The following is a 27,138-nucleotide window of genomic DNA, read 5'->3' on the forward strand; positions in this document are numbered from 1 at the left end:
TGGTGGCTGTAGTATTTCTAGACTGCTTAACTTGCTTTTGTTGATTTTCCTCCAAGATTATGTAGGCCAACAAAATAATCATCTGTGTACCTCAGGGGGCAAGACAGCTACAAATATTAGGTGAAGAGAGTGAGGAACTTAGTTGCCACAAGCATTTTGCTCTTTGATGAGGAGACCATGCTGCCACAGACCAAACCAACATGATAAAGGGTTCCTGATGATTTTCCTCTCTGGTAAATCCATGTTCTGTCAGTTTCTACTGACTTCAGTTGATGAAAGTGCAGAAAAGATATATTACATGTATTCTGAAGATAACTGGGTTTTGGAGTAATTCAAATGATGCCAACACCGCTGCTATCTTAAAAGGTAAAAAGGATTAGCAACAAACCAATACCTTCATAAATAACACTTTGCTGACAGACACCATGTAAAAAAAGTGCATTCTGAATTAATATCATTTGTAAGGCTTCCAGAATGTAGAAGCATCACAGAAACAGAACAAGCATAATAAAAATAAAGGACCTTTCTGAATTTGTGTAAGTAAATAACATAGATACATGCAACAAAATAGATTTTTCTTTATTCTTGCAATTGAGTGTTCACAGTATTTACTTTTTTCTTTTTTTTTTGTAGAAAAGTGGATGCAATTGTAACATAAAAAGCTCAAGAGCTACACAGAACACAGAATGATTATATCTCCTGTAGCAGCTTCTTACCTAATCCTCTTCCAAATCCCTCACATACAAAGATAAATTCTTGCAATCCTGACATTAGGATTATTCTTGAAGTAAAACATAAGCTGTAATCTCTCGGAAGCTGCCTGCTGCTCAGAATTAGGGCTGCGTGTCTGAGCATATCCATACTGCAGGGACCCACTGGGGCTCGTCCTGTGCACGATGCACTGCAGACAGCAGCTGTGCTGATGCTTCTTGTAAATTGTCATTCACAATCACGTGATCAAAGAACTGACCAAACTGAGCTTCCATTTTCTTAGCTGATTCTTCCATCTCCTGTAAATCTTCTTCCTGTGAGACAGAGTAAGTCCATAAAACTTCAGTGTGGTGTAGAGAAACATACCTGAACAGCACCTGCAAAACACCTTGGGCCATATAAACAAGAGGTGAATAGACAGTGTCAGTGTGCTTTATTTCATTTACAGTTTGCTATTGATGCCTTGGATTTTAGCTTTTATATTTTTCAGATTCTCTGCTGCTTAGTGTGTAATGCTGAAACTTCATAATCGGTGTTAGTAAGTTCTCTTTGCAGGGTAGTCAGACAAAATCCCTTCCTAGCTAGAGAAACAAGGACAACCCAAAAAGCAGAAACAATGGTGAGGGAAACGGGCAAGCCAGGGGGCTGAGACTTCATAGCCTGGGGCTGTGGTTGAGCAACTGACCCCAATATGTAGATGAACCAAAACTTACAAAAGTGTAATGACTCGTGACTGGAATCCACCTTGGATTTGATTTGGGTATAGCCCTGGCCAGGCTCTTGCACTGCCCAAGGTGTGTCCTTTTAATAAATACCAGTTTTATTCCTTTTGCTCTGCCTAGTCTCTGTTCCAGGTCAGCCTTTCCAGGCATCACTATAATAAACTATAGCTGCTACAATCAGTTCCAGGTCTTGATACCAGAGCTGCCTGCCATATGCTTCCAAGGAAGTACCTTGTGTCTCAGTATGCTCCATTTGCCCTAAAAAAGTTACTCTAATGATATGTGCTGCTAAAGAATGTTATGGACTGGAAGGTAATGCTTGTGTTCTTATTCCAAATTTTAGTTTATTTCCCCAGTGTCCATGTTACTTTCTGTCATAGCAATCATGAATAATTTTCACATAGTTATAGACTAAGATCTCCAAAATGTTAAGATGCTAAATTTGATCATGACTTGCATGGAAATGATTTTGTCAAAGTGCTGTATATGTTCTAAATATAAGACATGCATTTCTTGCAAGCAGGATCTGTGTTTTATCTACAGAATTTAGTATAGGACTGATACTGTCATTAAGCATACACAAAATAATAATACATTCTTATAACTGTGAAAAAATAATATGACTGAACAAAGCACATTCCAAGTATTTCAGTACAAACAGTAAATATATGTATTGACTTGAATATTAACACAAGGCAGCTAATTAAAACAAAAATATGTAAAATAGCTTCTCCTCTAAAGACATTTTGAAGCAAAATGCCTCAGCCTTCTAGGTTAGAAATTACAATTCTTATGCTTCAAAGCCAGTCTGGAAGGGGGAAAGAAATCCCAACAAAATCTAATCCCACAGAAAAAGATAAGAATAATTAGAGTTAATCCTAAAGAAACAGTAATATTTTTTAAGAGTTAACAGTGCAGCATAGTAGAATGCATGATGTTCTAATAACAGAATCTCAGATAAAAAACCTCAATCTCTTTTATTCCCAAATCTCACCTTGAACTTCATGTTCACATAATAATCTGTAATGATCCTGGCATTTTTACGAGTCTGCCTCATGCAGCCTATGCTGGGTGGCTTGATGAATATAATGTAGGGCTTTAACTCATGGGTCCGGGCTAGGTGTATACCCTGCAAATGAAGAGTAAAAGGAACTATTTCAAGTGTATTCATCAGATTTACTCCCATAAAACCCAGTTGTTTACAACATACTGTTATCCCCAGACCTAGAAGACACTTTTTTTGGGAATACTTACTTGAAAAAGATCTCACTAATAATCCTTGGAGCAGACATTGTTAAGCAACTGTAGCATACAATCACTTAATTCTGCTTGATAGCCTTATTAGGAGATGCTTTCAATACCAGTGAATGATGGAACAGTATCATTAACAGATCTCTACAATCAACCACATTAAAGATGTATTTGAAACCTGTTCTTTTTTAACTGTAAGGGAGCTACTTTTGGAAGTACTTGCTGGAAGAAAGTATTCAGAGCTTTCAGAGCTCCTTTACTGTGCAACATTTCCTAATGCTAATAAGGAAAATTAAATTACGGCAGAGTAATGGAGGGAATAAAAAAAAAAAAAGCTAAAGAAAATCGTAGCATGCAAACTTGGTATACCATCAGATTTAAAATAAAGTATGCAACTCAGAAGTAATTCTGCTGCCTCACTGGTCTTATTTAATACCCTTGCCAACACTTGTCCTTTAAACTCACACCCTAAAAAAATATGATAGTGGCACATCTGTCCAAGTGGCAAGATTATACACCCCACTCCCCAACTTCCCTCTTCTATGTCTTTGCTTAAAAACATAACAGAAGAAACACAGAGGACAATTTTAGATGTGAAGATCAAAGTGTGGCCTCATCTGCCTCTTAACAGCAGTTTCAGTTTTTGAGTAGTACCCCACAGATCTTGTAACTTAATTTCTATTTTAAGCAACACAAGCCACTGCCAGCCTAAGGCTCAGACACATTGGCTCTGCATAATTAGAGAGAAATATCCAAGAATTACTGAGTTATTGTGTCACTCTTTACATTCAGTTAGGGGAGATCTTGAAATGGCATTGCCCAAACAGCTCCTAAGTACCAATTATGCCATCAATTCAGAGAAGGTTAGCTAGCTCTAAGTATCTAAGATATTTACAAGCTCAGGCTTTTATTAGCCTTATCTTCATCAGCAAATTCAATGCAAAAAGAGAAGGGAAAGAGAAGTGAATAGCATCTAAGTGATGAAGCAGGTTACTAAGAGCTGTAACTTCTGGACAGAAATACAGGCACAAAGGCACACTAAAATTGTCAGCTTTTGCTTGATTACCAAAGGGTGTTCTGAGATTGCTAATAGAGGAACAGAACTGTCAGCTAATGGGGCTTGGGGAAGAATAAATCCCATGCAACACGTTTCCATGTGAAAGACTATCCTTACTTTAAGTGAGTATGAAAACTCATTTCCATTCCATTCAAATTGATAATGCAGTTGCTGACTTGGTAAAAAATATACAACATACTTGTCACTGTAATACCACCACCACCCCCTAAAACACATGAAAAGAATAATCTATTATTATGAAGTAAAGTGAAAATAAGACAAAGCAATTAACACTGTTCCAATGGCTCAAGAATGTAGAGAAAATTATTTTTCCTTCTACAAGATTCCCTGCCCCTTTACCACTCACCTGTGGTTCTAAATCAATTACACAGATCTTCCCTGCATCAAGGACTGTTCGCACTGCATCAATACTGGTACCATACAGGTACCCTTTGTACTCCCCATATTCCAGCATTCTGCAACAGTGGTGAGGAAGAGGAAAAATGAAAGAGCATTTGAGTTTCAATAAGGTTCCATTTAAAGGTGAAGCCTTCAAATATAATCCAGTGATAAGGACTGAATGATCATAAAACCTAGTGAATACTGTTCTCTTTGCTCTTTCCTGCTACACTGGGAACCCAAACAAAAAACCCATTACAGTTCAATGTCTCCAAAACACGCATTTTTTACTCATCATGGCTTTATGAATTTTGTGTTTAGAGGTTGTGATTTTACTTGTCAATGCTTGTCAATTACATACTACTACTTAGATCTGAAGATCTCAAAGCCCTTGACAAAGCTCAATGTGTTGCTTCTGTCGTGCTGAGCTGGTTTGTCTTAGAGAGATTGTTGATGCATAGAAAGGAGCAGACACTTTTGAATATTTAGTCCTTACAGTTCAACTCCTCACATGTCATCACTGCAGAGATCCTGCAATGGAGTTGTTGGTCAGGAACAGGTGTGATTCACTGCTAAATTTTCAAAAGCAGTCTGGTTTCCAGGAGAGTTAAACTCATAACTTACATGCACATCTAATGAGCTCAGGACTAGAGAGTCCAGTTTCTTTTAGAAGGATTCTAAGATTAATTGTGGAGGAGCTATTTGCAACTGCATGAACAGTCTTTGAAGAAACAGTCCCAAGCGGTTTGACCCAAATCACACATACACAATAAGAGTGGAGGAGTGCAGATTTGAGACCTAACTACAAAATTGCATTTTCTTGGATCATGTTGCATTTTATAATAAAAATGTAATTAATCTCTCCTACTCACCTGTGGCTATACACCATGTTTTCAAAAGTTTCCTTCGATATGTAGTGATATTCACGACCATTCATTTCATAACTTTTTTGAACACGAGTGGTGTCTGAAGGAAGATATAACACACAAAATAAATTAGCTGCAATTAATTATTGTAACTTTATAAGTGAAAATGAGAACTTCATTAAGAACTATCAAACAGTATTTTCATAAATAATAAGTTATTTCCATTTGTTAATCCAGACCAAAACCCCATATACTGTAATGCTTTGCCAGTGACAAGACTGTATTTCCTGGAATGGAAGAGTAGTTTAATCCAAATGGTTGTGATTGAAAGCAATCAGAAACTGCCTTGGAACTGGCTGCACAACTCATTTTACTCTTCAGAGGCAAAACTTTTCAAAGTTCAGTCAGAAAAATACCACAGGTTTCCTACTCTCACACCTTCCCCTTATCTGGGATCTTAAGCACTAAGTCCTGAATTTTCAGCTAGCTTCAGATACATAATTTCCAGTCTGGTTATCTAATTTACAAGAACCAAATAAGCACAGGTAGAAATAATTTCAGTTGTTACGTCACAAGTTAATCTGCATAAGTCTCATCTGAGACTAGAAGGCTAATAAGGAAAGCTGGAAAGCCTATTAAGCACCAACTTCTGTTGTCTTCTTTCTCATATCTGAGCACTTAAACTCTAAGAACTTAAAATACCTCCAAGAAACGTTCCTTTTTTTTTTTTTTTTTTTTTTAATCTAGGAAAAGCAAACACTAAAATTAAACCAAATCGTGCAGATAACTTTTCAACTCCATAAAGCTGTTAATGGTTTCAGAAGCTGGAGCTTCAGCACACCTTTGTCTGATTTGCCAAAATGAGATAGTATTTTAAAGGAATCCTTATGAAAGCAAACACTACTGGCTTTCAGTAGAGCTGAAGAAACAGCCATAGAGCAAAGAGTGTATGAATACACAAAGGCAAGAGGAAGGTACTTGGCATTTCCTATTCATGTTTGAATGGGGGTAGTGGAGGAAAGAGGAAAAGCATTACATACGAGGTGTGGCACTTTGAAACTCTCGTGGGTTACTTGTGATTAGCCTTCGCCTTAGCTCATTCACACCAACTCCTGCAGGACCTGGAAAGTTGGAAAAGCAGCAAATGTTACTGACAGGGTACAAATCACTCCCCAGCAATATAACCATACTCAGGAGGCAACTCAGCAGTACATTTTAAACAAAAAAACTTCTAAAATACTGCCAGACTTAAAAAGGACAGTGGATTTGCCTTTACTCAATCTGCTTTATCAGGACCATAGAACAGCAGCTTCCTTGCAGTCACTAGAATTAAAGTCTCCTTGAGAGTCTGCAGACCACTCAACACAGTATGTCCTATGACAGGCATTATTAAAGGCATCTTTCTATACTGACCATGATTGAGATTGTTCTAGTCTGGAGTTAAATATCCTCCTTGTTATTGTCATACCTACACATTTAGCACTGGTTGTAGAAATGTCTCCATGTAAAGATATTTTCTATTAAGTTACCAGTGTTTTCTCATAATTTTCAGTCCCAGCTGAATATACAACTGAACTCCTTCCCTAATAAAATCCATTATCAATCAGCATTTGTAACTGTACAGCTTCTTCTAAGGACTTTATTATCATTGTTTTTAAACACTCACTATCTCAAGCAAAGAAGATGCTAACTACATTAAACTTTAATCCCAATAATAGGGTCAAATTACAATTCTTGTTGAAATGTTGCTTTGAGGGCTGCCTACAGAGTCAGGAAGCACTGCAATCAGCAGCAGCAAACCCCAGTGGATCAGACCTCCTCTGGCAGGAGGGGGTGTAATTTGCCTGGAAGGCTGTTCAGCTCTTACCCACGAGGATGACGAGCCTGTGCCGGTCCGTCGGGTGCCGCTGGTACCTGACCACCTCTTCGTAGGGAGCCGCCAGGGCGGCGCAGCAGCCGCCGGGGCAGCGCGAGGAGCAGCACTGCTGGCGGAGCCGGGCCCTCCGGCGGCACAGCCGCATGCTCCTGCGGAACCCAGCTGCGGGGAAAGCACCGCGCTGCAGAGCACACCTGCCTGCGGGCGGCTGCCTCTTCAGCCCGGACAGCCGCCTTCGTACTTCCTTTGCTCAGCTTTCTGCCAGGCTACCCAATTCACTGCTGCACTTGATAGGACAGCCTGGTAGAAACTCTGAGCATTAAATAAACAGCCACAGAGTAGGTAAAATCCCACCGAAAGTCACCTCAAAATTAGCCCAGAATTAAAGACTTCCAAGAGAACCCCAAAACAAGCTGGAGGAGAAGCCTCTGACTGTCTGAGGCATCCCTAGGGACACAGGTCAACTTTTTTTTGATAGTGTAGGTGATTCACTCTCTTGAGGCAAGACTGGAACATTTGCTCCAGCCTCCAGAACATATATTTTAAAGATCACTATGGTTTGTTGCTCTACTTGACCATCCAACTCTAAAAACTTCACATATAGTTGCACTTTTCTAATTAAAGCCCTCATGATTATTCTCAGTGGATGACATATTACTTTTGGGCAAAATTAATAATGAAGTCAAGTTTATATAGCAGTGGCCAAGTCTTTGTAGAAACCCAACAGGAAGAGAGATTTAAATTGAGAGATTGAGCATTATTAGGAGGAAAGAGACTTCCTGAAGTTTGGAAAACAGAGTAAGCTGTATTCCATTTAGTAACTCTTTAGGTGATATGAAGAACAAAGTGTTTTATTTAACTTTAGACAAGCACTTAATCCAGATCAAACCCCAAGCATTTTACTTATCTTTAGTCATTGCATACCAATAAAGACTCGTTGACCAAATTCACCAAATTCTTCCTCCTCTAGAATACAAAGAACAAATAAAAAAGAAATTATATAAAAAAGAACACCGAAAGCTTAAAAGCTAGATGGCAAACAATTATTGCTGATCCCAAGGAGAAAAGAAATTTTAGTCAACATGTGTAAGTATGATGTCTAATATAATTTTAAAAGCATGATACTCCATAATATGAAATATTAAAATATTTCACATTACCAATTACCAATTCAATAGGGTTATTGTAAGAAAAAATAAACATAGAAAGTCTTGGTATTTTCTAAATGAAATTTGAAACTTAATATTCTATTTGTTTCATTCCTAAGATATCTAGATACCAGACACTGTTTTGAAATTGAACTTAATGAAAAAAACCTCCACATAATTGAAGCTTTTCAGGTGAAATCTATCTTACAAGAAGTCTTTAGTTAAAACAATAACTAACAAGTCAATAATTCAAAATCAGAAACAAAAAAATTTGTAACTCAGTTTCTGCCCCATAGCATGTTTAGAAAATGCAACTTGTGTCTGCTCAGATCTTTCAGGTAAAATGAAGACCAGATTTTGGTTTGGTTTTTTTGTTTGGTTTTTTTTTTTTCTTCATTGGATCAGTGATATTTGTGATCCAACATGTAAGCCTAACCTGCTTCCTCCAATTCTTTTTGTTCTCAAGCTGTTCCTCATGAAGGCTTCACTGTTCAGGTGAAACTTCTAAAACTCTGAATGTTTTTTTTTAAATTAGATCTCTTTTATAATGCTCAAATGTACCAATTTTCCAATAAATCAATGTTCAGAAAGTTTAGAAACTATTTGAGAAAGGTGATTTGAAAACAAGTAGCAAAGAAAAAAAATGGTGTCAGTGTTAACTTTCTTTTCAAAAAGGACTCCTTATTTTCCCCTAACCATTCATGTAATTATCCAAGCTGTGCATTCCCTATATTTAGGCCTTGTTAAAGCAAGAATGAGATACAAAAGACATAGGCATGTTTTTAAAAGCAGTATTTGTTCCAAGGAAAAACATTATTTTCATTTTCAAAGCTTTGAAATGCTTCTAGCACTAGACTCTTCGATTTACAATTACCTCGTAAGCATCTAAGTATTGAAGCAAAATTAGATGCACATGAATTCCTCTTTTACATCAATACACTCATTACTTTCACCTTTACAATACAGTTTTATTCCTGCATTTCTATATGTACTAACAACTAGTTTATGACTATGGAAAAAACCTCTTTGGAACAAAACTGCTCATTCAGGGCATGTTCAGAGAAATGTTCAGCTGACATGCCCGTATAATTTTTGTCTTCAGATCTCTTGAGTCATCAAACATATTTAAATATTTCTGCTTTATCTATCCTCTCTTCTGTGGTATGGAGAGCAGGTAGAATCCTACAGGGAACAAGCAATTCAGCTACCAGGTATTGCAAGAAGAATGCTAAAGCTTAAACACAATAAATTCTATTATATTACTGCTTACAGGAGACAGGGAGGGAGAATAATGTTAGTGTTACCTTCTTTAAGCTCCTCTGCACATTCAGATAGAGACAGACATAAAACAATTAGTTTTGAGAAGACAGTCTATACTATGATGTAAAAAAAATCCAACCAGCATTGTCCAATGCATTTAGAGAACATAGAAAACAGGTATTGCAGACATTAAACCTAAAATAGGCTTCTTTGAGCATAAATTCTCAGTTCCCAAAGAATTCAAGACTCAACTGCAGCATCTGTGTCACTACTGTAGTGCAAAATACATCTGCAGCTAGGGGTTAAAGTAGAATGTAAGATAGCAAATACTTGCACCTTTATTCCTCTGACTGTGTGGATACAGCAGAGAGCTGACTCAGCACTGAACAGGATTTGCAACAGTAATCCCCAAGTGCAGCTACCAGAAACATCCAAGCCTGAAAACAAGACTGCCCTGCAGACCTGCTGGTTGTGCCTTAAAAGCCTTGGGCACTGCTGGAGAAGTAGAAGAGAACAAACCACTTGTGACAAGAAAAGAAACTGCAGAAAGAAGAACTGGCAGAACTGGCAAGTAGACACCTTGTGGAGAAGAGCAAATGTAAGGTAAAATGTCACTTCTCCACAAGATTACCAAGTACCTCAAATGAGAAATTTAGCAGTAGTTTTATTTTAGGGGAGAAATTATTTATTTTAGAAGACTTCTTTTAGAAGACTTATTTCTTTTAGAAGACTTATTTCTTTTAGAAGACTTTTGCAGAACTTTCAACATGCTGTAAGAATAAGCCCCTGCTTTCCTAAATGAAAAAGAAAATAAAAGAAAACAAAACAAAAACCAAAAAACCCTGAAATCAGCTTGGTTAAAATAAAAGTACTTATTGATTGTATTTTTTATACATAAGTAATGAATTTTTAAAGTGTTTTTCAATCCTGTAAGTCAGCCATGCCCACAATGAGGAATGCAGAAGCAGCTTTCCTCTTTACCACATCAACTCCTACAGACACTGGGGATTCAGGCCTCCACATTACCAAAGGAAATCCAATTATCTGCTGACATCAGTGCAGCCCCTGCTGTCACAGCTTGCACGGATACAACTGACAAGGATTGGATAAACAGATCTGCTACCGATGCACGAGAAGAAACATTCACACTATGGGGTAAGAGAACAGAAACCTTACTACTAAGGAAATCAGAGAACAAGAGGAAAACTTAAAGCAACAAGATTTCACATAATGGCTTTTCAAGCCAGAATGGCTTCTGAAGCTAAAGTGGCATTTTGGTTTTTGTCACCTCCTTCTTTCTAAGACGCTTGTCTCTGGACACCCTTCTCGCAGCAGAACAATAATAAGGAATTTAGGGTTAGGTCAGAGAAACTTACCTGACTCAAAAGTTTCTTCATCTTGTTTTGTAATCCAGATAGCAAAGATATTAAAATAAATTCAAAATGTAATTCTTTTCTTTCTAATGAATAACAGAATCAGAAATCAGTTTTCCAGCTTCTGTCAGTCTGTCTCACATATATTTTCCCCAGCTCCCTCTACCCTGAGGTGGCAAAATACAGCTCACCATGCTTGAATTAACTGGTTCATCTCTTTTCACATAGTCCTACAAGATCACATCCCTCCATGAGAACTTCTGAATTACCTTGGAGAAGGAAGAATGAACTGCACTGCTTTAGGGAGCAACTCAAGCTACCAATCTGTAAACTCTGTTCACAAGTAAAAACCTATTCTTGCTCCTTGTTCTTCCAAGACCAGCTTCTTGACAAGGAATTGTGTCGGTTCTCCAAGACCACAACAACCTATGGCATTAAATATGCAACAGGCAAAAACTATAGTAACTTTACAGCCACAATCCAACACCTGAATCAAAGAGGTTGGATCTCATTTAAGCAGATACTTTTATGCTGTCAAAACACTTGACTATAAGCACTGTACATTGGAACTGCAAACAGCTCATTTTAATACACTAATACTAGATGAGGTTTCCAGGGTATGAAAAATAGAATTTTCTACCATTAAGTTCACTAGGAGAATGAGTGGTTTTATCTAGGAAATGATGCTTTTAACTAGCTACTGTCTTGAAGCAAATAAAATAATCTCAAGTGAATTCAGTTACCTGTTTCCACACACTTTTCATCAATCTGCATGTCGTCCTCTACAGATCAATACAAGGGAAAAAAATTCATCTGAATCAGAAAAACACTGGGGAGGAAAAACACCCTTACAGATCTTACAAGACTGAACTCAGACATCAGAAACAAGATATGTGAAGCTCAAATAATCTTTAGATATTTTTAAGGATTTTAACTCTTAACTCAAATTTAGTGAAGTTCCTTGTGTACAGTGAGCAAAAACTCTTACGTGAGTACTCTGAAGGGCTTGTGGCAGAGAGACAAATGCATCTAATTTGAATTTTCCTCTTGAAATAATGGAAGGTTTAACATGACTGTCAATCTGTTTATCCAGTAGGTGTCTATTTATTAAGTATTACCATGAGGGAATACAATTTTCTGTCCTATAGCTTTTAAATATCTTTCCAACATGCTACACTCAAGGAAAGTATTTTTAAATTTTTATTATTATTTTTACAAAGGAAAGGAAAAGATCAATTCAGCTCTTTCTCAATCCCCAGACCACATCAATTTATGTCCCTGAAATGCAATCACATGAGCTTGGACAATCTCATGGGCTCACAATACAGCACTGTTTGTGTTTTGTTCTTGCACACCTCTCCAGAGAGGCCCAATAGGAGCTATTTTCAATTTACAGAGAAATTACAGTATGTCTATCATATATTCTGCCCATATGTATCCTTTAAAGAAATACTCTCTTTGAGCTGCTCCAGGAGAGAAAGAGGGAGAAGAAAAGAGAAACAGGAAATGTCTTTCTTTCCTCAAAGAACCCATCCAAATGGTTACTTCCCTGACAGATAATGTACAGCTCAAGTTTCCACTCTAAGACAATGTAGGCACCTACTACTCCAGGTGAAAAAAGGCTGGATTTCAATTGTTAAGCACACAAAATGCCAAGAACTTGGGCTTCTCCTGCATGTATGTATCAAAATGCCTAATTTCTGACAACTTTTTTTAAAGCCTGTAAAACCATGTGGTATATTGATTACAGGTACAGAAATGCAATGCTGTCTAGATGTGATCTCCTACCTTCTTCCACAGTGCTTACTGCTCACAGCATATCCATTGAAGCAGTTAAAATGCAATAAAATTATGGTGAAAGCTCTAGCAAACAATCAGTGCAAGAAGAATTATAGGGAATGAAACACATTCCCTCTGGGATTTACCATGAGAGAAAAATTTTATACTTGCATAAAGGACTATAGAAGAAAATGGGGACAGAGTAGACAGGAAGAACACTCTTTTTCTGGGAATAATAGCATGTTTATAAAAAGTTATAGTTGGCAGAGGATAATATTTCTGGATTGTTACCATGAATAAATTGAAGGGCAGCATAGTTTATCTTAGACTCCAAGAAAAGAAGTTCTATTATTCTCTCATTAGCTTTGATGACAAAGAAGCATTCTAAACATTGTGTGGCACTTTTCAGTGCAGAGCTGGTATCTGTGTCCCTGGAAAACCAGGCCAGTACAACTATCACCTCAAGATTTAAAGCCAATTCCCTAGAGAGAACTGGCTGGCCTAGTGAGTTCCTAGATCTTACAGACTTCAGAAGAAGTTCACAGCTTCTCTTAGTTGTCTCCAGTATACTTGGGACCTGACATATCTCAACCATCTGTACTCCAGGTACAGTTATCATTAAGTTTTTTTTTTTTTTTTTTTTTTTTTTTCTGGGGATAGTTAACACACTGCTAAGGTTACAATATGGCTCCAGAAACAATGTCTTTGAATTAAGCTGAATTGTATAAGCTTCTATTTCAGTACCCCTGAAACAGAGACAAAATCTTTCTTTCCTGGTGTATTGCTCAAGTAACTTTTCACTCACATATAGATGATTTGAGACAGAGATGGGGCTGGAAAGGCTGAGACCACCAGAACTCTCGCTGCTTCCTACACAGAAATAAATTTATCACAGTTAAAGAAACAAAACAGTCCACAAGCATGTTATGCTCCAGCCAGATTCACTGCTTGCATGTAAGATTGATCAGTACTGAACTGAGAGAAGACAGCAAGAACTGCAACATTATCAATGTTTTAGCTCACTACCAAGTCCCAAAAGAAAACCAACATGCTATTAGAACTATTGAAATTTCTAAATTGGCAGCCCAGAAGTATTAGGAGTTTATATAAAAGTACAGGGAGATAAGCCATACTGTGGTACAGATTCCTGAAAGCAAAAGACAGTGCTACTGGTAGGGGTATTAGTACTGCTGCCTCCATTACTACACAGAGCCTCTTGCTTGCAGCCTGAGTCACAACCCAGTTTGATTTCACCTTGCATTATACAGACTGCAAGTAAGATTATATTTATTACAAAGAGAAATTTATCATTTGCTACTGCCTGGCCTTATGTTATCCTGGGGGTACCACAGGGGCACGTGGCTAAAGGATCAGATTGAAAAGTTTGCTGCTGCAGTGTAAGAACTCTGATTCTGAATGCATGTAGTGTAAAAATAATGGTCTATTTATACATAAAATAACAGCCAAGAGATCCTTGCTCTTTCTTGAGTGTTTGGGTTTTTTTCTCCTTTCTTTTAATCTCAGTATACTCAGTTTTGACCAAAGCTGAAAAGGTCACTCATGCATCACAAGACATCTTTAAAAAAAATACTATGCTTTTAGTATCCCACTCTTCCCCTTGCTTTTTTTTCCATCATAGATGATAGTCCTTTAATAGTCAGGGCCCTCAATTTCCACATATCTCTCAGCTGCTACACTCCACCAAATGTCTTAGCAACCAGCATGGAGACTGGACAAGTGTTGCAAATTTTCTAAATGGTAATTATACAGGTGCTTTCAAAAGCTTGTTCTCACACAGGTGCTCTTAAGGGAAAAAGAACAAGAAGTCAGAGAACAGAAAGAGGAAAGACATTTGTCAGATGTCACTCTGAACCATGCTGCTGAAAAATTTATGATTTTTTTTTTTAATAAAAATTTTAATATATGAATAACTGACTGATTTTTGAACCAGAATTCAGGAAAATTATTATTTCTTTACCTTTTAAGAAGGTGATTTGAGGGTATGAGTCCAGCACAGGCACTGAGATCTGAAACTTTCCTGGCCTGCCACCAGAGAGCATCATTCTGGTCCACAATCTGGAGTATTTCACCCCTCTTAAAAGGCAAACCTGCATCAGCACATGGTATGGCAGGATCTTGCAAAGGCCAGTAATCTGCCATTGCTCGCACATAAAGCTGGTAAAGCAAATACACCAGAGTTAGCCAAGTCTAGAATGGATACAACACGAGCTTTACAATCACAGGGCCAGAGACTGCTGCCACTTCAGTCTAATCATGAAGTCAAGTTTTAAAAACCAGATCAAGCCCTAAACCCTCTCTGTTCATAAAATGAGAAAAAAAGCCCATTTCTCTCATGCATTATGAGAAGAACTGACCTCCAACCTGTAGATCACTCTCAAAGTGCCTTCATTATTACACAGTTCCATTTCTACTTACTGTCCCTACACTCCAGCTACAACATATTGATGTCAGCTGAGAGGCAGCCATAAAGGCAAGGTAACACTTTAGGGATTGCAAACAACTTCTAGGCAACACCATGTCTTTGTATCACACAATTAGGCACTACTTCTACCAGTCTGGAAAAAGAAAAGGATGTTTCTTACTGTTGTTTGGTTGCTGACAGGCCGATCAGAAACTGGAATTAATTTGAACATAATTGTCCCCTGAGACAGTGCCTAAATGATTAGAAAAGAATTAAATTATGGTTTGTATTCAAGACAAGTAACCAAACATAGGCAAGACAAGCTTGACACAGCATGGCTTTGAGGATACTGCAGTGTTTGTGTTACAGGCAGAATTCAGGTAGAGAGTCAATGTGACAACACTGTATTTTTTCCAAAAGAAAACTCAAGAATGAAACATCAAAGTTTTGCTAAATACTTTTTAATTTAATGCAGCCTATGTTTCATTGTAAGTATATGTAATTTCAGTGTTGATTCATATAAAATTTTTTTACTAAAATCTTATTTGAATTAGCTGCAGGGTCTGGTTAGATGGGTGATATAAAGAGAACATAATTCAGTAATCAGGCATTCCAATAGAGTTGGTATTTCTTACACCTAGAAATGGTACAACCAGGGCAATAGCACATAGACTTGGTATGATTACACATAGAAATTCCTTACTGGCTGGCACTCAACACTTTGCAGTCAAGAACCCTGAAAAATTGTGGGCAAAATGACAAAATAGGGACATCTCAAAAGATTTCCTCATGAAATTTTAACAACAATAGTCACACCCCCCTTTTCTTCCAAGGTGAGGTGTGTAGCTTGCAAGCTCATTTACTCTGCCTTAGTGCATATGGTAACATGGACTCTTACTAGAATAGCAGCTTTCCACTACTTTCTTGTATAATATTAACTGAGTGGCATTTCTAGAAAGAAATTATGAATCAGTGAAGCCTGAATAAATTAGTCTTTTTCCCAGAAGCTGCAGATGGAATGGTCACAATTAAGTTAATTTCTGTACAGAACAGAAGTTAGATTTAATTCTGGTTTCATATATTCTGATTTCATGAGCAGTTGTGAACTTCATTCACAGTAAGGAAACAATCTGAATTTTCTGTTAAAATTTTCAGGCTTTCTCATGTACAAGAGTAAAAGAGCAAGCATACAAATAATCTTAAGGTACAAAGTAGAAAACAGATTAAAAAAAAATTAAATACCAGAATATTAATGACTTGCTCAGGCTCAAGTCCCTCAACAGGAACTCCATTTACTTCCACCAGTTTGTCTCCAGCATACAGCAACCCTACCATGAAGACAAATACAAAAACAGCAGCAGCAATTTTATCACAGCATGATTTATCTTGTATAAGCAAGGCAGAGTCACACAGAAATACCACAAGTTTGTAAGTCAGCATTAAAATTTTCCTGCAACATGTATGGAAGAAGGCATTTGGATTTAGGCTGCATTGCCCCTGGATGGGACTGCAGGCTGCTGTGGCCACAAGGAACTTGCATGCTTCAGCTTTCTTTATCCTTCCCTCTCCCCCATAGGATGTCTTTATAATCTACTGATGATTTGCCTTAAAATTAGCATAAACATTTTAATATTGCTCCATTTCCTAAAGTAACTTATGAATCTATCCTATAATAATAGATCCTGAGACTTGGAATCAGACCCCTAAAAATTCCAGGTGCAGTGGGAGGTTCTGGGACTCCTCTCTGTCCTTTAAAGTCTTTACAATATTGTTTTCTTTTCCATGTTCCTTTAACTCAATTAAAACATTAGTCAGACTAGGAACATAATTGGCTATTTTCTGCAAGTTGGATTTTCTTCTCTATACAAAGGCCAAAAAATACTAAAAGGAACTATTTTATAATGATTTCAGTTGAATTTTACTTTTGATGTTTTACATTTTAGTTACATTACATTTCCTAAGGGACAGGAAACATATTCAATTCTAGCATCACAAAGTAGTAACATTTCCAAGGAAATTCCTTGCAAGATTTATTAGCTACTAGTGCTAAGCCAAGTGTTTAGTAGAGTAGTGCCAAAAAGTATTATTATGTATTCCTTAAAGCCCATTATCTTCTAGCATCACCAACTATTGATGCTTCCCATTTCTCCACCAGGGAATGCATTGCATTTTGTAGTACACTGCAAGCTGGGACATCCAGGCATTGGTGCCAAGAAGAACACATAATAAAAACTGGATTTCTACCTCAACTCAGTCTAAAACAGCAAATTCATCTGAAAATTTATGAAGCCAGAATCAAAGTCACTGCAATGCATCACTGCTTACAGTGCTCTCCCATGTGCACATCATCATGATCTATAATGCACAATTAATTGTAGAAGCTATTATCTTACTTCAGATCTCTTATTTCAAGTTCAGTTTTATGTATCACTTTGTTTCAAATTCCACATACCACTTCTGTCTGCCAGCCCACCATGGATCACACGGGCAACCGTTATGTCACCTGTTATCTCATGGCGTTTAATGGTGGCACCCTGGCAGGTAAGAATAGAGAAAAAACACATTGGTCACTGAAGGACCCCAGTATGTTTCCTTCCATATCACAAGTCTGATCTTCACACTGACACAAAGGCATTGAGGGACACAGCCTTTTTACCACAACATGGATACAGCAATAACCACAGAATCATGAAATAAGCTGAGTTGGAAGGGACCACAAGGATCACTGAGTTTGACTCCTGGCCCTGCAGAGCACCATCCCCAAGAGTCACATCCCTAAGTCTGCCTGACAGCATTGTCCAAAAGCTTCCTGAACTCTGTCAGGCTTGGTGCTGTGACCACTGTCCTAGAGAGCCTATTCCAGTGCCCAAACATCCTCTGGGTGAAGAACTTTTCCCTAATACCCAACCCTAAACCTCCCCTGACCCAGCTTCAGGCCATTCCTTCTGGTCCTGTCTCTGGTCACCACAGAGAAGAGATCAGTGCCTGCCCCTCCTCTTCCCCTCACAAGGAAGTTGTGACTGCAGTGAGGGTTCCTCCTCAGTCTCCTCCAGACTGAACAGACCAAGTGAACTCAGTCACTCCTCTCATGGATTCTCCTCAAGGTCCTTCACCATCTTCATGGCCCTGCTTTGGACACTCTCTCATAGTTTAATGTTTTTCTTATACTGGGGCAACCAGAACTGCCCCCAGCACTTGAGGTGAGGCTGCCCCAGTGCAGAGCAGAGCAGGACAATCCCCTCCCTTGCCTGGCTGGCAATGCTGAGTCTGATACCCCCCAGGACAGGGATGTCCCTCCTGGCTGCCAGGGCACTGCTGACTCACATCCAACTTGCCATTGACCAGGACCCCCAGGTCCCTTTCCATGGCACTGTTTTCCAGAACCTCATTCCCCAGTCTGTCCAAGGTTGCCACATCCCAGCACTTTCCCTTGTGGAACCTCACGTGGCTGGTGATTGCCCAGCCCTCTTCTTTGTCAGAGTCTCTCTGCAGGGCCTCCCTCCCCTGAAGGGAGTCAACAGCTACTCCCAGTTCTGTATCATCTATGAACTTGCTCAGTACCCTTTCCAGTCCTGTGTCTAGGTCCTTTATGATGATGTTGAAGAGCACAGGGCCAAGGATGAAGGTTCCTGCAGAACTCCACTAATGACAAGTCTCCAGTCTGAGTTACACCAATCACCATGACCTTTTCTGCCCAATACATGAGCCACTTGCTCACCCATCCCATAATGTGTTTATCCAGCTGTGAGCTGGACACTTTGTCCAGAAGGATACTCTGAGAGACAATATCAAAACCTTTACTGAATTCCAACTGGCTTCCCCTGATCAGCTAGCTGAGTTACCTTGTCACAAAAGGAAATCAGGTTTGATAAACAGGACTTTCCTCTCATGAAGCCGTGCTAGCTGTGACCAATGACTGCATTGTCCCTCAGGTGTTTTTCAGCACCTCCCAGAATAATCCTCTCCATAACTTTACCAGGCACTGAAGTGAGACTGATAGGCCTGTAGTTTCCAGGGCCCTAATGTATTAGTACTAAGTCCTTCAGTGTCTTCAACTTCCATCACACTAAAATAACCTCATTGACTGACAGTTAGAAATCTTTTTTATCTACAATATTATAGCTATCTTTTCCTACAACAGATTAGCTAAGCTATGCAATGTTTACTGCTTATAAGTACAAATGATTTCCAAAGAACTTGCAAAGTCTTTCCTCCCTTCCTTTCTGTTTTGGCCATGAGAATACCTCTCAATCCAGTTCAATTTTCTCATATTATGAAAATACATCTGCCAAATGTTCAAACCCTGAGCAGACAAGGCACTGAACAACCCACTCTAGCTACACCTACACTGTGCAGGGCTATACAGGTCCTTTTCAACCTCAACAGTTCTTGTGGTTCTGTAAAATCTGGACAAGAATGCACACAAACCCCATGACATTCCTGGGAAGAAACCAATATGCATCCAATGCATTATCAATTCTTCCTAAGTTAAAATAATTTGACAGACACGGAAGGTCCCTCACCAGAGGCTGGTTGTTTTTCACCAAGCAGATAATCCTCATAGCTTCTTCATTTTCAGGTAAGTTGTCTGGCAGTGGTGGAAGAGTTGGTTCAAAATCTTTCTGGGCCACAGTATCATGAGCAGATAGCAAGGCCTGTTACAAATGAAAACAAGCAAACCAACCAACCCATAAGCAAAGATCATACAATAGCAGAGCTTTAAACAGTGACTGATCAGAAAACAGCAATCACTGAATGTGTTCCTTTGTGAACACAGATCCCTTGCACGTATTGGCATTTTCTTCTTTCCATCAGGAAAATCAAACCATGAAAGTTTTAAGAACAGTTCCTCTGTTTCTTGTGGAAAATTTACAAAAGGTGAAATATTTCTATTTGGAGCTCTTGGATTAAGAATGCAGGTTTTGCAATTTCAAGGAAAATTTCATTTATGGATCTGCATTAACTGCCCATAATTTAAAACATTGTAAGAAACATCTTTCAAATGCAGCCTTAAGTAAAGTACAGCCCACGGCAGGTACTTCAGATACACAGTCCACATTCAATCTCATGATCAGATTAATTCATCATTAGTCTCTTCTGGCTTGTTTACCAATTCTTGTGAACAACTGCCCATTTCCATTCCCTCTGCAGAGAGCTCCAGGAGCAAACTTTTTCTCTCCTTACGCAGGACTTGCCTTAAAGTGTGGAGAACGCAGTATCCGCCTTAGCTCTTTGATCTCTCCTGACTGAGGGGCGTCACGCAGTAACTCTACCACCTGATAAATGTAAGAAAGAAAGCACTGAGATGGATTCTACAGGACAATTGGTTTAGAAAGCTCTACACGAGTGCAAAGGAATATGGGATGGAGATAGCTTAAGCCCCCCTCTATTATATGAATCAGAGGATGGCCATATGGTTTGCTCTAAAACTGGACAATATGACCACAGCTGCACAACACTCAGCCAGGCTTAATTTAGTTTGGGCACAGTGCCATGTGCTCTAAATTAGTTTTGCTCCCATCTCTCAACCAATTTCATCACTAGTTTCAGTTTCTCTACTTCGTCATTAACTCTCCTATTAATGAAATTATTCAGAATTCAGCTATTACAATTATAAAAATCTAAAAGCTTTTTAATATCCTCACTTCAGTCTGCTTGATTGTAGCCATAAAACAGAAACACAGAGTTACATGGGAAGAAAAATACATGATCAGTGATTAAACAATTAACATTTATGTTCATTACACTGGTCAGGATTTGTGTAGTCCAGCAACCACAGCTGTGCCCATTTCTCATGCCCCGCCTCTCACCACAACAAAGGCTGTTGGGTAGTTTTACAAATGCACGAGAGTTTCAAGTTTATATACTGTACTTAGATCTGAGACACAGAATAAATAGCAGAACACTTAACTGCAGTAGAGTCCATCCATTTGGTGTGAATAAGTAAAGCAATAAACTGTGCATACAGTCTCACCTCACGACTCAACGCACGTGCCTGCGGCGTGACAGGAGCTGGTCTTTTTCCAAGATAGTGTTGGAGGCATTCATAAATCTGTTGCATGCCATGACAGACAAAACAAGGCAATGATGGCATTGACCAGTTCACATGATCATACAGCTACATACATGACAGGCAACGGACAACACTATTTCTGGAAACTTCTCAGTCCAACTAGAGCCTCAGAGTCTGCAATCTAAATTCTTTATATATAATGCATCTCAAATTGAGTGTTGAATTCAATGCCTTTCCATGCTATCAGATAACTAGCCAATTATAACTGCAGTTTTGAATTTTCCTAGAAGAAAAGCTGTCTACACAGGTCAGTAGCCTGACAGTCAATTCTCTGATTTGTAGCCTGTTTCCTTCCTCTAGGTGAAGGCATGATTGCTGCATTTACTATGCCCTTATGGGCATTCTTATCCAGTAATAGTTCTTTAAAAATAAAAAAAAAATCAAAGATTTTAAAAATTCTTCTTAAAGAAAAGCAGAATTTGTACAGAATTTGTTTCAGAGATAAAATTCTTCTCAAGATAGAAACACCAGTCAAAAATCTGTTCTCTAACAATACGACACTTCAATTACACATCAGATGAATGGGATGCAAAATAAAAAACACAATGTCACAGGCCAAGAAGTGGGATGTATAGCCATACTTAAATTTAAGAACAGGAAAGACAACTGAGCAATGATGTGTTCAAGTCTCTGTCCCCTGGCCTTAATACAGACATGTAAAGTAGGAGAGCCTAAATGTCTAGGACATTTTGGAAAAGAATACTTATTTTCCTTTAAAGCAAAAGTGATTTTGTCTACTGTGACTGCTGTTAGAACTGACATCAGGATTATCATCACTTAGTAAATAAGCATTTATTGTCCTGATATGGCAAAATCAAGTAGCTGTTCCCTAGAGATTGTTCTGCAGGTGACTTTTGCTTTCCCAGCTGTGTAGTAGCTTACCTTTAGCAGTGCTTGCAGCCAGCGAGATCTGAGCAGGTCATAGAGCATGCCAACACCATTGACATCTCTCTTACAGAGCAAACTGAGCTCTTGCAGCGCTAGAGTCAGAACATGAGATACACCTGAGCCCAAGAAACAGAAAAGCGCAACACACTTCAGTACAAAGAGAAGACCAACCAAAGCCAAACAGTGACCCAGACCTTTGAAATGCACCTTTCCTCAATTTGCACTTCTAAGAAATGCACAGACATTTCCTGTCTGCCTTGCTTTTTCTCCTGCAATCAGCACTATTGCATAAGGGCTACTTTACTGTGTTATTGGCCAGCAGGGTTAGGTCAATACTAGCAATTTGCAACTGACCTGTAAGAAAACCATACAGGCAATCTCACTCATAACAGTCTGGATTCAAGCTCATACCTCCTACTGAGAAGAGGTGAAACAACAAAAAACTGCTTGGCTTTATAAGCCAGAAACAAATGGCAGGTATTCTCCTCTGATCCTTTCTTAAGGCATACCACCAATGAACTCAAGAATAATTCCAATTATTAATTTGTAATAGTTCAGACACATTCATCTCTCTCATGACTCAATGGAAGAAGAGTCACAGAGATCAAGGAATAAAAATTTTTTCAAAGAGAAAGAAAACTGTAAAAGAGATGCAAAAGTTACCATTATCTTTATTGCTGACTGTTGGCACCTCCATCTTCTCCTTCATTCAAGGAGATTCCACCCACTTTGAATACTGCATTCACACCACGTTGGTTTCACAAAGATACATCCTGAGCTGGAGAAAGGAGCACTCTCATATCAGAATACTGCCAGGAATTTTACACTGATAAGAAAGCAAAATTTAAAACAATAGGAGTGGGCAATAATTTTAAAGTGCAACACTGGTGTCAAAAATAAATTAGATATATGAGTCCCACCTGTTCAGCTACCCAGTAGTGTCCAAGATGCAGATAGACAAACCTCAACTGCACTCAACCACAATGCAGTACAGGATTGCTTCAGAGAATTTTCTGAACTCTTCTCAAAGTAGTACGAAAATTTCCCAGAGAACACCACACACTGCATTTTATACCCTAAAGCATCAATAATCTATGTATGAAAGCTCTTAAGGAATTCAAAATCTTTATTACATACTAGCTGATTTAACTTCAAATCATACTTCAAACAAGTGTAAAGATACTGTCATGATTACCAGTACTGTAGATTTCTCTTAAAGAATTAAATATCTCAACTGGCCACTCAAGAGATAACTTAGATTACAAGTGAAAAACTAACATCAAACATTTGAGCCCCTCAGTCAATAGTGAACCCCCATATGGCACAGTGAATACATTACCAAATTCTGTTAAATACACATAGCTTATCCCCTGGATTAATAAAGGAAAAAGGCAGCCATTTTCCTCTAGATTGCTCTGCAGACAGAAAACAGCGAAGGTACAAGCAGGAAAAGTATTATCTTGATCTGCTTACAAAAGCAGAAGGCATTACTGTCACTTTTAGTGCACTTAATACTTATTTTTAGAACACGCTTCCTCTCTCCCCTGTTAAATCATAAAACTGCTCCCAAAAGGCACTGGAAATTGAGGGAGAAAAAAAATCACAAATTACAAGATTATGACTCAAAGATTTTATTACTGAGTCTGGGCAATTCATTTCAAATTATTTCTGTAGGATACTCAATGGTACATCTTATTGAAATTCTAACCTGAAGACTGCTTTTGAAATTATGATTTCTTCTTTCAAAAATTCACAAAAATATAGTTGGATCTTCCCCTATTACAACTGGGATTTGAGCTGCAATTATTTGATATTTTTCAATGGTCTCAGTACTTTTCCTTTAAGAATTTGTCTTCCCTATTTTTAAGCTTAGTTGATCTGCCTAATGATGGATTTAACAAAGCAGGACATATTAATCTAGTCATGAAAATCTGTTTCTTAATTGAGACAAAGCACTTGGAAACAAAGAACAACATTTCTGGAGATGCTAAAATATTTCAGATTCTGCTAAAACACAAACAATATTGTTGCCCATTTAAAATACTCAAGAGATTAATTTTTCCCCATAGAGCATTGCAACTTCTGGTATCAGTACAGCTTCCATAGTAAACAGATGTGGGAGCAACTTGAGTGCATTTAGAAATTTTGGACACAGATTATCTTAAAGGTTAACCTCAGATTTCCCAAAAATCTGGAAAAGCTACTAAAGGGCAATTGCTTGCCTTGTTGGGTAAAACCCTCAGCTACAGCTGTCAGAGTTCCAGGAATAAATTTGCAGTAACCTTTCTATACACTGCTTTCATCTTAAGTTACATAGTTTATGTTCACACTAACAGAAGAGGCATTTAAACATCAAATGTTTTGAGTTCTGAAAACCATAGCTCACCTCAGTCAGAAATGAGTAGCTGTTTCATAGTTACACATGACAAAAGGAAAGCAGCTTCCAACTGTAAAGCCTGGTTTCAGAAACTGTCAGTAGCAACAGATACTGACTACCAGAAGAGAGAAATAATTGTTTCTTAGAAAGAGACCTACTGGATTGCTTGCAAAGGGCAAAGGTCAGAGTTCAAATGAATGCAGAATTACTACTGTGCCTTTATTTCCTAAGACTTACATCTACACAGACTATAAGGCTCAGGGTCTCCTCATCCAGGGATCTAAATAAATTAGATGGAAATTCTTGCTAAAAGGCTTACCTGACTAATCTCCCAGGCAGTATAAGGGCCTTCCCATTCACGTGTACTGCAAGCAATTACAGATGCTCCTTAATAGAAGACATTTCTCTTTGCCTGTTGTTTGAGACAGAACTGGATATCCACAGTGAGTGCACCAAAATTTGAGTCAAAATGAGTCAGTCACCTCAAGACTGCAAACATCAGTTATCCCAAATCTGGGCTACTCCTTCAGCAGCAGAGTATAAAATTCCTTGACCCTAACTGTCAGATGGACTGGGTTTTATTGACACGAGGCTAGAGCTGCAGGAGAACCTAAGTCCAGTTATAATAAAGTTTCAAAATTGTCTTTAAGTGGACAGTTTTGCATCTTGTCAATCTTCTAAAGGGAACACCATCACAGAACCTGACATCCAGAACATCACCCCCTGCTCCTATACACTGCTTTGGTTAATATGTTAGACTTGAGCACTTTTTACAAGGAAAACTACTCCTATCTTTAAATTTGCCAAAATTAATAATTTGGCATATTGAAGACTGCAAATTAGTTTGAGGGCAGAAAACACTCTGAGAAGCTTTTGTTGCAAATAAGCCATTCTAAATCAGCAAACTGAGTAGGCAAAAAATGGTAGGGAGAGATATTCAGCAACTCAAAGCACATGCCCTGTTCAGGACTTTTTTGTTCTGCATTAAATAAGCTTAATCAAGCCAGTGGCACCACTAAAGTCTGACAGTCTCTCTTCTGACTAGAAGAATGTAAAGAACCATCTTTCTTTTTGAGACCTTAAAGTGTTTTAGCTAAAACAGCAACCCTAAATATTATTGGAATAAACTGACAATTTTTAACCCTTTGAAACCATTTACCCTTATCTCATCCCAAGCACTACTTGATGCAAGCCAGAGGTGGTAGAATTTAAAAAAAAAAAAAAAAAAAAAAAAAAAAAAGGAGAAAAATGCTATGTTCACACCAGGCATTCTGTGAGACACATGCCTGTGTATGTGAGGTAATTTATGCTGTTACTCTCTGTCCTCAGATCTATTCAGTGGTGGTTCATTCTGCCTCCCTCTAAAGCATAACATTAGAGCTGCAGTGCTGGGGTGAGTACTTCATTTACATGGGGGAAGAACTGCCAAAACATTGCTCCCCAAAAGAGCAGCACTCAGAGAACATTCAGATGCAGCACACTGCAGTCATGAAGGGCAGCCAGCTTTACTTCCAGATGTTTACTGCCAACAGCTTGGGTTTACAGAAAAGAAATCAGACAACCAAAATCCCCCTAAAAAAAAAAAAACCAACCATTGTATTGATACTAAATCAACTCAGAAGTAGGTGGCTAGGTTGTTCAAATAAGGATTTGTTCTACAGTCCTGTATCAGTCACACATTTTTCTACATTATCTCTCAACAAACAGGTAGTTTCCTAACCTACTTCTAAAAACAATTACGGTTTTGGGAAGATTAGGATTGAGGAAAAAATTCCCTTTCAAGCTCCAGCTCCCCATTCATACACTCTTCCAATACTTAGCTAACAAGAATTCAACAGGTTTCAGAAGTTTAAATAGCTTTGCTATAGCTATGAGAGGAAACTAATTTCACACTTACACAGGAGAAACGCATCCTTGCAGTACAATGGTTTCAGTACAGTGCAAATTTTCTTACCTGTAAACCAGAATATGCCATGTTCAGCTCATGCAGAATTTCCAGAGGGAAAGAGTATTGGATGTTAGTACAGCAAGTAACCCCACTGCCCCAGCTAATCTATGGACATCCTCTCCTTTCTAATCCGCAGAAACCTAACCTTAGAACTGCTCATTAACAAGGAGAAGAGAACAAATCCCCTTAACCCTTTTCTTGCATAAAAAAACTAATTTACATCACCTCTCACTTGAATAGTTTCTTATTTTCATCAACTTTCCCAGTCAATAGGGTGCTTATCACTTGGGGTCTGTCTGCAGCTACAGTGCCTGTGATTGTAGTGAGACACCGGCGTGCTGATCTTCTGTAGCTGGTTACAGGATTTCTGCAGCAGCACAGGAAATATCCGGCTTTCCATTTAAGAAAAAAAAAAAAAAAAAAAAAAAAAAAAAAAAAAAAAAAAAAAGAAAAAAAGTAATTACCCTGAAGCAATCCAGATGGAAAGGTCCTGCAGGTTAACTCATTTCTTTGTTAGTTAAAGCAATACATAAAGCTGTTCTGTACTGATTTCCTAGCGCATCACAGCCCAGATCGGCTGTAAAGTGGAATCTGTGTCAGAAGCACATTTAATCCTGGGATTCTCTTCAGCTAATAACTGAGCTATATATCAGAAGGACCAAAAATAATCCAGCCCAGACTGTCTGCTTCCCTTAATCAGCCAAGCTAAATTCATATGTGATACCACTACTTTTTCTAAGAGACTGAGTGTATATATACATACCTACCTCTTGTTTATAGATGAAAAGGCAGATGTATCCTTTGGGTTTTGTAGTTCTCAGCTTTGTACCATTTACATCATTAAAGTTGCTACATGTTTGTAGCTACACCTTGTTCTTGAAAGGCAGCAATATGGAAGAATTTCCCATCTCCAGTTACATTTTTGGTTCAAAACAATGAATCCATGTAGCACTTAGGTCATGTGAAGCAAAGCAGAATATTAAAATCC

At 38.3% G+C, this 27,138-nt stretch overlaps 1 protein-coding gene across 1 annotated transcript; it reads right to left on the reverse strand.

Moving 5' to 3' along the window:
- Positions 1–52: 52 nt before the first annotated feature.
- Positions 53–25,339, reverse strand: MPP4 (MAGUK p55 scaffold protein 4). Its single transcript, XM_079311541.1, has 22 exons — positions 24,522–25,339; positions 22,489–22,603; positions 21,820–21,941; positions 20,839–20,916; positions 20,060–20,140; positions 19,388–19,519; positions 17,317–17,398; positions 16,107–16,192; positions 15,046–15,117; positions 14,421–14,617; positions 13,248–13,312; positions 12,452–12,469; positions 11,407–11,445; positions 10,667–10,687; positions 9,335–9,349; positions 7,807–7,848; positions 6,874–7,044; positions 6,047–6,127; positions 5,013–5,106; positions 4,109–4,217; positions 2,428–2,562; positions 53–1,025 (listed from the first exon to the last, which is right to left on the reverse strand). Exons 2-22 carry the CDS (start codon positions 22,532–22,534, stop codon positions 834–836), a joined length of 1,878 nt encoding a protein of 625 aa, XP_079167667.1. The 5' UTR covers positions 22,535–22,603; positions 24,522–25,339; the 3' UTR covers positions 53–833.
- Positions 25,340–27,138: the final 1,799 nt, after the last annotated feature.

This window comes from Erithacus rubecula, assembly GCF_903797595.1.
Source record: "Erithacus rubecula genome assembly, chromosome: 8".
Taxonomy (NCBI): domain Eukaryota; kingdom Metazoa; phylum Chordata; class Aves; order Passeriformes; family Muscicapidae; genus Erithacus; species Erithacus rubecula.